Source organism: Scophthalmus maximus, chromosome 3, assembly GCF_022379125.1.
Source record: "Scophthalmus maximus strain ysfricsl-2021 chromosome 3, ASM2237912v1, whole genome shotgun sequence".
In the NCBI taxonomy this organism is placed as follows: domain Eukaryota; kingdom Metazoa; phylum Chordata; class Actinopteri; order Pleuronectiformes; family Scophthalmidae; genus Scophthalmus; species Scophthalmus maximus.
The window spans coordinates 5,088,506-5,103,625 of NC_061517.1; the positions used below are offsets into that span (position 1 = coordinate 5,088,506).

Sequence of the window (15,120 nt, forward strand, 5' to 3'; positions counted from 1 at the left end):
GGGGGGATGGGGGGGGGCACGGCTTTCTACATAGTGGTTGCCATGGATTTCTCTCAAAAGCTTTTGGTATAATGGCACATCCCACTTCTGATGTCAGTGTTCGAGCGAGGGGGGAGGGTGGGGGGGGGGGGGGGGGGGGGGGGGGGGGGGGAGTTGAGAGAGAGAGAGAGAGAGAGAGTGATGAGGGCAAAGGGAAGGAGGGAGGGAGGGGAGGGGGGGAGGGGAGGGGAGGCAGCCTGTTGCTCATGATCATCGAATCACCTCCTCTTGCTCCACGAGGTGCTTGTGCACAGAGGCGGCGGAGTCGGAACGAGGCAGCAGCAGAAGCATCATTTCATAATTTGCCTCCCTCTCGTTGCGTCCTGCTCGGCAGCCTTCAGCCGACTAACACGCTGCCTCCGGAGTCATTCAGGAGCCCAGTGAGTACCTTCATCTCTTCTTTTACACCACATTCACGTGTCCAAACTTGAGGCACAGTGAGCCGCACTCACTATCAGCCGGGAGTCACACTGGGAGAGTTTGGGCACGTGACATTGACCTGTTTGTCCCCCTGGGCTGACATCAGCAGCAATTTTTGTGATCATGTATTCACTCAGTGGATGTCACAGTTAAACCTCAGCCTATGATGTTGTACCCACTTTGTAAAAACAATCAGATCTGTGCAAGTAGGCAGCGCAGGATTCTATTTTTTACCAAGGGTGCATCTGGGGGGGGGGGGTCGATTCCAAATAAGACCGAGTTGATTTAAATGTCCACAACATGTCACGGACAGATGACATGATGCTCTGCGCGCCGGACACTCTGCGTGTACGCCATGGCAACACAGCTGCGGCTCGATTGCAGTGCGTTATGGTCTGTCAACATTCAACATTCATATCTCATCGGAGACGAGGTCCAGTGTTTCTCAGTCGCGCTCCCGCGGGCTGGGATATCAACAACACACACACACACACACACACACACACACACACACACACACACACACACACACACACACCCACCGCAAATGTTTGCAGAGGCAGTGGATATTGAAACCTCTCTTGAAAATTGTGGCAAGAGAAAACTTTGGAATCCGAGAGCCACTTCCGAGTCCTCGCACAGTGAATCACGGCCAGTTGCTGTGCTTCAGCGAGTGCGTCGAGGGCTCCTCTCTCGATCGAGCACGTGGCTTCACCTCGAAGGTGCTGTGAGATCGGGGCCCATCAATGCGACTAGGAGTCCACGATGCAAATGCCTCTCTTTGGAATCGGTGATATATGATACGTAATACATCATCCTCTCTCCCCCTCCTCCAGGTAATTGTGCCTATAATGAGATGAACTAATGACTTTTTTTTTCTTTCTCTTCCCCCCCTGGTCTAACAGCTAATAGTGGCCGTCTGATTCTCCTCCGCAAAAGACGGGCCCGTAAGAGTCATTATAATCTGCTGCTCCCATGAGTCTCAATGCGTCCGGTGTCCACGATAGATATCCTGAAGCGCCTTTAGAGCCGATGGAAGAGTAACGCATCCCATCGGGCGGCACCACTTCCCAAAGAGGTCTTCGGTCAGGGGCTCGGAACGCGTCGCAAAACCGAGTGACGGACGTGCCTTCGAGAGTGGAAGTCGGACAAGGGGAACTCTTGGTCCAACGCTGGAAGGAGATCGCCGCTCTTGCTTTCTTTCCGGCGCCGCGTGAACTGAGCCGCTACCGCCGCACGCCCGCGCGTGCCATACCCCAAATTTCCGCCAGGGTCACGTCCCAGTGTTTTGGTGCGTCGTGGCCGTTTCATCCCCTGTGACGGGGGAAGGTGTAATTGTCCGCACTCGACACCAAGCACGTTTAAGCACCGACCGTCGGGGCAATCTGTCTCATTTTGTCCGGGCAGCCTCACTTCGCATCCATCACGCCCCGCCAAAACGGAGAAAGCCCTGAGTGGTTGTTGGTCTGGTCCATTTATTCCATTTCATCAGCTAAAGTCCTTTTTTCACTCGCAGTGTGATGGCGTTAAAAGCGGACCCCCCCCCCCCCCCCTCACCTCTCTTCCATCGACCCGCTGCCTGTCACCTCAGCCCTCGGGGACCTGAACCGGGGGTCCTCTGAAACAGACCGTCAGGTCCTCACCGGGCACGAGGTCACGGCTGCCTGCACACATGCCGCGGCTTCACCGACACTTTAATCAGCCGCCCGTAAAGATAAACTGTCTCCGTAGCCCCGAGCGATACCGGTCAAAAGGGCTGCGGCTCAGCGGGGAGGAAGGGCGCGAGCACCGCTTAAGTGCACAATGCACAAGGCGGACAACTCAATGTTATGCAATCTTTACATAATCCAGTTAGCCGAGCACTCTCAAACGCGGTGGGAGCGTACAATCATCCATCCACCCGAGCGAGAGAAGAAGACAAACGCCCCGGGTGTGAGGAGTGAACGAGTTTGGACAAGGTGTTGAAGTTGATGGAGCGTTTGAAAGCTACTTGGCCTTTCTTTTTTGTGATGCACCCGAGGTTTTCGCGCTCCAGTTGAAATTGGACGGTTAAACAGCCATTAGTTGCCGCAGCATAGCTCACCGTCGCAGTTCATTGTCTCCACGGCGCACAGTGCGCCTCTGCACCCCGGGGGCCGGAGGCGGCACATTGTGGTGGACCACAGACGGAGCTAGGGAGACGACTACTGCCCTGGAGGTGCAGTCCAGTTTGTTGCAAGGGGGTTTTCTTCATGCATTCATACCGCCCACTTTCTACTACAACGACGAGAGACGTTCAACTAAAACAAAACCCATTTCTGTTTACGACCGCTCCTGCTGGAATGACTGTAAGGGAAGGTCTTCGGGGTCAGGACTGCCCCTGGCGTTCCCTGGCTGCTTCAGCGTTCGACCAGATTTCCGGGAGATGGAGTCAGAGGAGGAGACGGGGAGAGAGGGAGAGTTGGGTCTTGGCCGCTCTTGTGGTTTGCAAGTCCATTTCTGGAAACACCGGGGCTCTTATAGTCCATTAGAGAACACTGGGCCGTTGAGGGAATAGGACGAGAAATGGTTGTTGGCGAGGGGAAAGGCACATTATGTGGTCTGGATGGTTATTAAGCCTGCGGGAGATTAAAAAAAAAAAGAGGAGCCGAATAGACTCCATTTTTTTCAGCAGGCATCCATGGATCTGAAGAATAAAACATCTTGGTAAAGAGCGTTATTTCATATTGTTGCGATGCCAGGAGGAATGACTAGGATTGTTGGGGTACGTGCGGGAAAATGAGACGACACTCGGCACCGTGACAGATAATCCGACGTTAATGTAATATAACATTTCACTTTATTTGTGCGTCTCTGAGGTTTGGATTTCCATCAGCGACACTGATCTCCCATTAAATCACCACGTGTTTGCATTTCACAGGCCGAGTCAAGTTGAATTGCTGGATCCCTTCATTCGGAGACACGTTGGCGAAACCTGTCCGATCCTCCGGCGCTTCAATGCAGCCATGAATAGCAAATCGTTAATGAATTATGAATTTTTCAATTCCCCCCGCGGGCTGCGCCGCTGCGCCGCGCACGTTCACTTTAACGCGTCCACCAATCGGAGGCATGCGCGCTCATTTCTTCTCCAGACCGACTCCCATCTCCCGGCGACACTTCGACTCACCTCAAAGGCTCAGAAGTGGTTCCGCTGCGATCGCTGTCATCACCGCGCTCATGGAAATCGCGTCCATCAGTGTCGGCGGTGTAGCGAGGCTCTCCGAGGGCTCCTGAGGGGGCCACAGTGGGAGAAAGAAAAAAAAAACCCGTGCACAATGGAGTCGGGCAGCAGACACTCACAACCCAGCGTGACTCACCAGGCAATCTGGAGAACATGCCCTGTGGCTTAGCTGTGATCGCGCTGGCACGGAGAGAGGCCAGACCTCGGCCGATCTGCTGGGGGGCGGGGGGGGCGGGAACAGCCTTCGCTGGCTTCGCTGGTGTTTCATCTCTCCCCTCTCTCCCGAGGTAGACTTTGTCCCCCGGAGGAAGCATCTGAGGCCCAACCGACTCGGAGGAGAGAGAGCGCGCGCGAGAGAAAACAAAGAGTTCAAAAAGACGCCCCTGTGACCGCGGGGAGGCAAAAGCACAATCGCTTTTGCGCGGCAAAGTGCGAAAAATCAAACAGCCTCGAGGGGTCAAGTGTGATTTAGTCTGCGGGGAGAGAGCGGCGTGGGCCCCCCCCCCCCCACTCCCCGTGCACGTCCACACTGGTGTGTGCTGCACCGTGGGCGTTTTTCTCGATAACCTCCGCCGCGCGGAGGGAGAATGTGAGAATTTCGGCGGATTCCACGCAGCAGCAGGAAACTCGACTCTTGTTCCGAGGAGTGATTTCCACCCCGGCGCCCTCGGTTCCGGTCGACGGCGCGAGTTGAGGTGTTAGTGAACCTTCTGTGGTCGGCGCAGGTGGGGGCCCTGGGTTCGCTTCGCTTTTGTTTGTAAAAGGGTTTTGTCTACGTAATTGGGGTCATGACGTGGATTCGGAGAAAAATGGCTGATACATTGGTTGAGAGACTGAACGATATGTATTTCAATAAAAATAGGGGAGGTTCCCTGAGGGTTCCCTCGCACCACTCGCGAAAGGCGCAGCATGGTCTGGTCCGCCCGTCACGGCTCGAAGCTGTCGGCCTGATCCACTGACCGGGGGACTCCGTCTGACTCTGCGTTCCCCTCCAGGGAGGGGGGGGGGGGGGGGGGGGGGGGGGGGACGCCTCGTAATCCATTTCTTTCGCGAGAGAAAAATTCGAAAGCCACGGAGGCCGCGCGCGTACAGGGCCCATGAATTCCGCGCTACACCCCTGGTGGCCGTCGTGGGGTTTTTTTTCCTCCTCCCTGAATGCGCTTCTTTGGTGACGCGACGGAACTCGACCGTACGACAAAAACCCGATAGCAGTGGCGATGCCACCGGGGGGGCTCTCCGCATGTCAACGGCGTGCAAAACTCCGTCGGCGGGCTTCATGCCGACCAGGCGGAGCTCGGGGGGTGGGCTCGCTCTAATTTCATGGGCGGAAGCGGCTGCGGACTGTAATCAGCGGCTCACGGGGGGCTGACAGCGCAGGTGCCTAATAACCATCCAGTGACGCATTCACAACCCCCCCCCCCCCCGTCTTTTAGACACCCGAAGCCTCCTTCCCGAGCCAGAGTTGGCGGTGCGGCAAATCCGGGGCGCTGGCGTTTTTTAATTCCCGACAGGCTAACGTGCCCACCTCCCCCTAAATTAATGTAATTGATTCAATTAATTTTGGACACAGGCCACGGGGGCCCTCGCTGCGTCCGTGACACACGGTCGCTGTCACCGTTGCATTTGCCTCTTCTCGTTTCCTTTTTCCCCCTTATTGTGCGATTGCCGCCGGATTTGTTGAAGCCATTGCTCTTTCTGTCGTTCTATTGATCCATACCTGGCTAGTGCTGCTCGAAGGGAGGTGTCCACGCTGGGGGCAAACAGTCGGACTATTGGCTTCGGTGTTTGCTCTCGGTGAAACCCGCGACGGCAAGTCAGTGTCAGCAGCTCGTCCAACGCCGACGTGAAATGATTTCGATTTTTAGAGCCAATCTAACAATTGGGGAAAATACACAAAGACATATATTTACCCTGCTGGGATGAAAGAAAGGGAAAAAAAAAGAAAAGCAAAACACTTACTGCGGTGCGTTATCTAACGACAGCCAGTGTAACATCAGGCAATTATTTATAATTCCCAGGCTGCTGCGGGAAACAGATGTCCGCGCGCACAGCGGGGAAGTGAACTTGTTATCGCTTGGCGCTCGACGTATCGAGATCAGTGGCCGTGTTTAATGAGGCGTGCACGACACGTTCATACTGCGAAGATAACGAGCACCAGTCACGCTGTTCTTCTCTGTGTTCGCAAAATTGTGGAGGAATGTGGATGGCAAAGACGCTTACTGTTCTCGGTATGACTCCAAACATCTTGGAAATATGAACAGCACTCGGAGCAGCCCCGGCGGTCCTCTCGTCAAGCGCGAAGAGAAGAGTTTGACATTTTTAAGGGGAACTGTCTTAGGGCCTAGGAACGGGATGAGGGGATGGACACTGCTCTCGCGCGCCAGCACACTAATCATGGCCGGCTTGCCCCGTCTCGTGATTTCGCGCTCTCCCTTCTGCCGTCGAGAGGCTTTTGCATCAGCTGTCAATGAGACTCGGCTTCGTCGATGGGCACGGTTCGAGCAGAAAAAAACCCCCAAAACTCCTTCCCAAGCGTCGGAAAAAGCATCAAATGCACCTCGTTTCGGAAACTGGCCAAAGGAACTCGTCTCGGTGATCCGCGTGGAGAAAATGCGGACCGCGTATTCAGAACATCCGGTCGGATGGAGAGAATCTTGGGGTTCCCCTTTTTTGCAACATCTGGACGCAACTTGATTCTAATTGTACTTTTACGCGTACCGATGCACAGATTTTTGTTTGTGCCTGTTTCTGTTTTGTTATTGTTTTTCATACTACGAGGGATTTATGGGTTGGAGTCTCCTGGACTAGTGTTTAAGATGAACGGGACCTACTTGAACCTCTGCCCCCGCGTGTGTATGGGTATGCATGTGTGTATGTTTTGGTCGGGCTTTGGGCGTTGACTTTTACATTTTTGTTTATATGCTATCCAAAGACTTGCAATAAAAGAAAATCTTTCAAAATAAATGAATACATAAAATAACTGGCAATGAGACAATGCAGGGTCCTGCAGTTTCCCGCTCGAGCTTCTCATACTTGCCGGTTTTGCACAGACCTTCATTGACAGAAAAGAAAAAGATGTCACGGTCAACTTTGAAAAAACAACAACTTTGGAGACGATGAATCACACTGTACGTTTCTCGTTTCCTTGTTCCCTGATACGTCCTCAGGCGTGAGACGAGAAGACGACCTGTCGGTTGCTACCGTAGCTGTAACTGCTCCCCCCGTGGCTTTATCCTGCGCGTGCACGAGCAAACGTCCCGCTCTGCAGGACCAACCCCAGTCTTTTGTCGACGCGACCGGGCCGCGCCCGTGAAAAAGACAGAAAAAAAAAAAAGGTCAAATGCAGGTCGGCGCCTCCGGCTTCCGACAGGGAGGCCGTCGGGATTTAAGAGTCGCGTCATTGAGTGGCAGGTTGTTCCTGTTTCGGAGTTGGACGTACATTCCATTCGGAGGAGTGACAAACTCATTATCGACCCATCCATAATGAGTTCCTTTCCTTATTCAGTGTCAAACAACCCGGGAAGTTTGATAGCTGCATTCGGATTGGTGCGTCACGTCGGCCCATTCAGCCACGATCTTTTACAGTACAGCGCTCCATACGTGCTCACGTCCCAAACTACTTTAAGCCAAACGCAAAGAATCTACTGTAAGTGCCTCCTGTACAATGCCGCTCACTCTCGAGGGGGAGAAGGACAACCGCGCCATGGTGGAGCACAAGGGCCGTGACGTCGGACAGTGTCGTTGTTTGGTCCAGCTCAACTTCATGAAAGTTTGAGCAGCCTTACTTTAACCTCCGACCGGGTGCTCGTCAATGAAATCAAAACCGTTCATTTCCTATTAAATTCTATCCAAATGTAAACTTTCGAAAATATGATGTACAAACAACAATTTATTCCAAACCTGTTCAAAGACAAATTAAACAAGAAAACATGAGCAGTCATCAAAATACCAACTCCCGTAGAGAGTGACTCCTCCCATATCTGTTCAATATATTAATTTTTAAAAGAATCTGTCAAATTTGATCAGTGTGCCACATAGTTTAACTTTATTTGGCTTTCGTTCTTACTAATAGTTTTTTTTTGAGACTGTAAATTCGTCTCAGGTCCAGTTTACTCTCTCTCATTTGAAACGACCCCTTGGATACCAGGTCATTGTTTTGCCCTGCACATGACTTGAGCAGCTTCAAAGTCTGTGAATTTTAATGAGTATTGATTTATTAAAAAGTGGGTTTGTTTACAAATCATATGGCTTTTTTGAGGTTTGAAATTGATGCCACCGATGGTTAGAAGCATTTTTTAAATCTGATGTCAGATGTGTAAGACCAGTCCGTTCGCTGTGTCTCTTTCCCTCTGAAGGTCAGAATGTGCTGGCGCTAGATTGAGCACAGGGATGTGAGCGCACCAGTAAAGATGACCCTGTTGGCGGGCGATGGCTCCGACTACGACTACAGTGTGCTGAGCTGTGCCTCGGACCTCTCCTTCAACCCCCCTCCCCCACAAGAGGAGGCGGCCCAGAAGGGAGCTTTCTACAAGAGGGCCCAGCGCGCTCCCGAGCCCGGCGCCGTCCACGACGACACCCACTGGCCCAGCAGCCGCAAGCTCCACGCCATCATCAACGTGGGTGGCCTGCGTTACCAGCTGCCGTGGACCACCCTGGAGGACTTCCCCCTGTCCCGCCTGGGCCAGCTGCACCTCTGCAGCAGCTTCGATGAGATCATGGGCATCTGCGACGACTACGACGTCGCGCACAACGAGTTCTTCTTCGACCGCAGCCCCTGCGCCTTCCGCACCATCCTGACGTTCCTGCGGGCGGGCAAGCTGCGCTCCCTCCGGGAGATGTGCGCCCTCTCCTTCCGGGAGGAGCTGCTCTACTGGGGGGTCCCCGAGGAGAACCTGGAGTGGTGCTGTCGCCGGCGCCTGCTGCAGTGCGTGGAGGAGTTCGAGGCGATGGAGAGGGCGGAGGAGGAGGAGGAGCTGCTGGAGGATCTGTTGGACTCGGACAGCGGGCCCGGGGAGCCGCCGGCCGAGTCCGGAGTCGGCCGGTGCATGGGCAAGCTGAGGGACATGGTGGAGAGGCCTCACTCGGGCCTCCCGGGCAAGATCTTTGCCTGCCTGTCGGTGCTGTTCGTCACCATCACCGCCGTCAACCTGTCCATCAGCACCATGCCTGCCATGAGGGAGGAGGAGGAGGCGGTGAGTGAAATGACATTTAACATATCAAATAGATACGGGCGAAAGAAGCCTGCGCACAAAAACATACTGCCCAGATGCCAATGAACCACAGGGGAACGAAGACACGACGCAACACCACCCCCGTCGTCTGTCTGACAGTCGAAACAAAAGTAGCCGAAGGATTGACATTTGAACCCAACGCCGGGGGGGCCAGATTGGATTTTGTCTGTGTCCCTCTGCAGATTTTTTAAAATTGAGCTGCGTAATCTCACACTGAAAGGCAAGTCGTTCAAATTCCCCAGTCACGGCGTGGGGGCTCTGCCGGCGAGTCATTCCAAAAGCCAGACTGCCGAGAGAGCCGCCGTATGAAACCGGGCGTTTGGCCGGATTAGGGAAGAAGAAAAAAATGGATACATATTTGAAGTCCCCGCAGGCAGCTTTCACGAAAAACGCTTTCATTATTATGTCTGAATTCAATCGCCGCCATAATTAGCAGCCCGGCCTCGTCACATCAGAGGGGAAAATGGAATATTTGAGCCGCACACAGAGTAAAGTGCACAGAGGATTTTTAATGAATTTCTTCATTTCTTTTAGATGCCTTCTTCCAAAAACGGCCCCTTTGGACAGAAAATAAAGGAGCCTGCATCCTCTTTACTTAACAAGTTTGAGATGACTTTTGCATACATGGTTTTCTCTGTTCTTCTTTCACTGAAACTTGGCAGGGAAGTACAGGTGCCGTGTGTGGAGAAGCCAACATCTCAACCGTTTTTTATTCTACTGTCAATCTGCTGCGGCTGACTGCAGTTTCAGTCCATTGTTCCAGCTCCGTTCCTCTGACTTCTGGGGGAAGTCACAGAATTATAATCGACCCCAGACACTTTCACGCCACATCTCTCCTCAGTCTGTCTGAAATAATTAATTTGAAGTGTCGATATTCTCACTCCGACAGCTCCTCCACCTGTGATTGCTTGCAGCCAGACGAAAAGAAAGTGTTGCTTTAAAAAAACGTTCAGTGTCTCAGAAACTGAGCAGGTTTAATCAGATTTTTTTTTTAGTTTTCAACCTGATTTGGAGTGAATTTAAAGGCTCCGTGCCGTGTGCTTTGAAAATCTTTTGAACCTCCTCGCCACTGAATCAGCATCATTGCTGTCGGAAGAGAATATAGAAACGTGCGTCATGGAAAAGAGCACGATGACTCAAAGATGGGTCAAGCATGCTGCAGGTATCATAATTGAGATTCCTGGAATATCAAACAGCTCCATGCTTGTGCAGAAAACGCGAGAGCACAATCTGGAATGCCAGTTTCGAGCTGTGGGCCAATAGTTTGGCAAGTCGAAGTGTTGCACGTCAGACTGGCTCCCTCTAGTGACTGTGGCGACCACTCACACCTGCTCTGTCTCTGTCCCCCCCCCCCCCCCCCCCCCCACCAGGGCACGTGCTCCCGGATGTGCTACAACATCTTCATCGTGGAGACGGTGTGCGTGGCCTGGTTCTCCCTGGAGTTCACCCTGCGCTTCATCCAGGACCGCAGCAAGCTGACCTTCCTCCGGCAGCCGCTGAACCTCATCGACGTGGTGGCCATCCTGCCGTACTACATCACGCTGCTGGTGGACAGCACCTCCAAGGGGGAGAAGAGGCCGGGCTCGGGCAGCAGCTACTTGGACAAGGTGGGCCTGGTGCTGCGTGTCCTGCGGGCCCTGCGCATCCTCTACGTGATGCGACTGGCCCGCCATTCGCTGGGCCTGCAGACTCTGGGCCTGACAGCACGCCGCTGCACGCGCGAGTTCGGCCTGCTGCTCCTCTTCCTGTGCGTGGCCATCGCGCTCTACTCCCCCTTGCTGTACTTGATCGAGAACGAGATGGCCGCCACGCAGGAGTTCACCAGCATCCCCGCCACCTACTGGTGGGCTGTCATCACCATGACGACGGTGGGCTACGGGGACATGGTGCCGAGGAGCATCCCGGGCCAGGTGGTGGCTCTGAGCAGCATCCTGAGCGGCATCCTCCTCATGGCCTTCCCCGTCACCTCCATTTTCCACACCTTCTCGCGGTCCTACGTGGAGCTGAAGCAGGAGCAGCAGAGGCTGCTGCACAGGAGGACGCACTTCCTGCTGCGGAGCCGCATGGCCGGCCTGGGCAGCAACCTCTCCTTAGATAGCGATCTGCTCTTCCCCATGGGGTCGTCCGACACCAGAGACGACTGACACTGTCGGACAGGCGCGGAAAGAGACGGGAGAAGAGCGAGGTCGCGAATGAGACTGAAGGTGTGTGATGGTGATGAGAGAGAGCATCTCAGGAAGGTGCAGGGAGAAGCAACAAGTCGCAGGAAGAGAAAAGGGATTTATTTTTCTTTCCAGAAATGCAGCCTTGCCGTGTAGCAGTTTGATTCAACGTGAAGAATCAAGAGAGAACAAAAAAAGGAGGACGAGAGGCCCTCTCTAGAAAAAAAAGAAAAGAATTATCTCTGCATTAAACCATGGTCACAGAATCTTCAAAATGAATCTACAAAATTTACACCTGACATGACAACTATTCACGTATAACATTGACTTAGACTATGACGGCCATGTATTGAAATACATTGTTATTGAGGCGTGAAATATGTGAATTGACATAAGTAGATAAAAAAGAGCAGATAACATGGCGTCATTAGTGCTGCGTGTCACCTCCGATTAGATGTTGTAATGGACTTGTCGATGTCGTGTGCCCCCGGGAGTTTAAACAGCGTCACTTAATGGAAGATGCGCTCCGCTTTTGTTGAGTCCCAAAGGTTAAATGGAGTTTTCTATCTAAAGCTAAAATGTGACCCTCAGTCCGCAGATTATTTTCTGAATGTCGGCCCCTCAGTAACCCCCCCCCCTCTCTGGCACGGCCAGCATCCGCATATTAATTATTAAATGCTATTATTAAATTGTCCCTCTTCTCCTCCTTGAGTTTCCATATGCAGTTTTTCAATCCTTTTTGGGACAATTTGAAGATATGATTATTGTGCTTGTAATTACTGCAGTTGCTGTGCATAAGCTGTTTCTATATATATTTTCTCTCTCTCTCTCTCTCTCTCTCTCTCTCTCCTTAAAGTGGATTTAAACTGAAATCTGTATTTTGTGCCTATCATTCATTGTTTCTTCTCATTTGAATTGTTATTTACTTTATTGGACAAGTGATTTGCAGTGTTCGGCACAAAATTGAACAAGTGAACAATTTAACAAGTGAAAGCATATTTGGGGTCACACCACACAGTCAGAAAGAAATGAATGCAGTAATATACAATACAAAACTTTACTACACATCACCACCACACCACAGTGTATGTACATTACCAGGACAGTATAACATACAGTATATGTACTTGTACTATGTACTATGTACTGCTCTGAAGATATTTCTAGATCTTTACTCATCTAACCATCAGGATGAAAAACGTATTCTGTCTGCGGAAAAATGAAATAGATTTTCAGCCACTCTCCAAGCTCTGTTTCCAATTAGGGAATGTGGAAACAAGATTAACACAACTCAATCCGAACAGCATTTCTCAACATTACTGTTGATCATATTTCACGTTATTTTACAATCTGTTATATTTTCATACAACCTGATATCTTGATATATTAATATATTACCTTGCAACAGTCAGAATCTTTTTCCTCCAGGCTGTTAGAAGAGTCTGTAATGTTTCTATGTTGTGTTTGAATGACCTACTATTTTTTCATAAAAAGTGAAAGTCAGATTAGAGACTTGAAACTTGAGAGAGAAACTGAGGCACTAGGTCTTTACTGGAGTATTTCTATTTCCTGCTACTTTATACTTCCACTTTTTTCCATTTCAGAGGGACATACACCTCTATCGGCAATGATTAATTTGCAGATTTGTATTTTACAGACAAACCTTATAATCAGTTAATAAAATATGCTACAACATTGAAATGCTTCTTACAGATACATGTACACATTTCACGATGGTATAAATCTCACAAGGAGAATGTGGTTAAATATTGAGTACTTTTACTTCTGATTCTTGAAATATATTCTTATCACGATACTTCTACTTTAAATGCAGGTATTATTAATTTTAGACACACACAAAAAGGATGTGAGTGCTTATTTGGCCACTAAGTGTCGCTTCAGCTTTCCTGGTCCCACAGTCATGTTACAGAAGTGCTGCAGCCTCATTTGAACAGTAGGTGGCAGCAGTGTGTGTGCATTTGTGTGGGACTCAAGGGAAGCTCGTTATTTATGATCTTTGATTTTTTTTGGGGGGGGGGCGATATATAATCCCTATATATACTACAAAGTGGTAGAAAAGACAGGTTAATTTTTTTAGTAAAAGAAAAAATTAACGAAATACTTTTTAATTATATGTGTTTTATTGATCTCTAGATTGTGGCTACAGCAGATGCTTCTATTTCAGGCCATCACTTGAATGAGGATTTTATTTTTTCTCCCCAAAAATTCTGACATCTTATTATAACATAACCATAAGTCACACCCGTATCCCATCGACAGGTTCAGACTCTGCATTGAGCCACGTTATGAAGCTCTCTGTGCTCTCTCTATCTCTCTCTCTCTCTCTCTAAATTCAATTCAATTCAAAAAGCTTTATCGGCATGAAAGTTTAAACAACAATTTTGCCAAAGCATAAACAAATGTACGAACATTCGGACGGAACACAACAAACAGCAACACAAACATTAACACAACGTAAAGTTTGAATTTTTATTCATTATTTATACAGTATAAACTGTGCGTGTGTGTGTCTCTCTCTCTCTCTCTCTCTCTCTCTCTCTCTCTCTCTCTCTCTCTCGGGATGGGCGGGGCTCATCGCTGTGAGACGCCATTCAACTAAATCACAGGTCTTATTAAGCATGAGTGCGATCCCACCAATCAGAGCTCCACTCTGGGCCAGGAGACTCCGCCCCCCTCCACCCCGCCCCGCCCCTCCGTTGCTCGATTCTATCACATCCCAGTGTTTTGGTGAGGTTCTGCTTGTTCCTGCTCGGGAGGAGCTGCTCGGTTTACCGATTCCCCAGATTCTCGGATGTCTCTCACATTTTGATTTATCTTCCATCAATTAGAATTATAATAATTGAGAGGGATGTTCTGTTAGCTCCGCGGATCCGTCATGTTGTCCTCACCGGGCCGCCGCTGACTGCACTTGAATGGGATCATCTCACCGCGGCTGTCGCTCGTTTTTGGCCCCGACGGTCTCTGCTGCTGCCGCCGCCGCCTCTCCCCAAAGAGAACAAGAAGCTCTGGGTTGTTGTTTTTTTTAAGATCTGTGAGCTTTTTTTCAGTCTCTCTGGTCACTTCTTCTTTAATGGTTTGAACGCGACACCCCGCCTCTGATCGGTCGAGAGGAGACGACGACACATCTCCGGGAAAACCTGCGCGTCAGGGTGAGTAGAACAAACTTGTTGTGAACAGTGCGACTTACTTCTGTAATGACAGACAGGCAGACAGACAGGCAGACAGGCAGGCGGACAGACAGACAGGTAGACAGTAAGGCGGGCAGACAGACAGACAGACAGTAAGATAGACAGGCGGGCAGACAGACAGACGGACAGACAGACAGACAGACAGACGGGCAGACAGACATTAAGACAGGCAGGCAGGCAGGTAGTAAGACAGGCAGACAGACAGACAGTAAGATAGACAGGCGGGCAGACAGACGGACAGACAGACAGACAGACAGACGGGCAGACAGACATTAAGACAGGCAGGCAGGCAGGTAGTAAGACAGGCAGACAGACAGGCAGGCAGACAGTAAGACAGACAGGCAGACAGACAGACACACACACACAGACACACACACACACAGACAGACAGACAGACAGACAGACAGTAAGACAGACAGACACACACACACACACACACACACAGACAGACAGACAGACAGACAGACAGACAGACAGGTGGGTCTCCCTGGTATCAAAAACGACAGATTGGTTTGATATCAACAGTGCAGCATATTTACTTTTAAGTTTGGATTAAATGTACCCACCTCTACACTGTACTTCCTGTTTTGCGTGTAAATAGAGTCATATTGTGACTACTGTAAAAACACACAAAGTGCAGTCACTCACACTCCTCTGCACGTCTGCACTTATTTCATTTTTTTGGGGAACATAGAGCATCTTTCCTCATAGTGTGCACCTCCTCCATTTGAAGAGAAATGGCCCCCAAGTGAATCTTGGCAGCTGTAGCTCCTCTGCAGTCTTGATTTTTTAAAAATTATATATATATATAGGCTACCTGCTGCCCTAACTGCAGCTGTATATATGCACCTTCAACAGGA

The 15,120-nt window shown here is 50.6% G+C and overlaps 1 protein-coding gene across 1 annotated transcript; it reads left to right on the forward strand.

Moving 5' to 3' along the window:
- The first annotated feature begins 248 nt into the window (after positions 1–248).
- Positions 249–12,736, forward strand: kcng1 (potassium voltage-gated channel, subfamily G, member 1). The gene is made up of 3 exons (XM_035646255.2): positions 249–419; positions 8,014–8,850; positions 10,260–12,736. Exons 2-3 carry the CDS (start codon positions 8,068–8,070, stop codon positions 11,031–11,033), a joined length of 1,557 nt encoding a protein of 518 aa, XP_035502148.1. The 5' UTR covers positions 249–419; positions 8,014–8,067; the 3' UTR covers positions 11,034–12,736.
- The last annotated feature ends 2,384 nt before the right edge of the window (positions 12,737–15,120 follow it).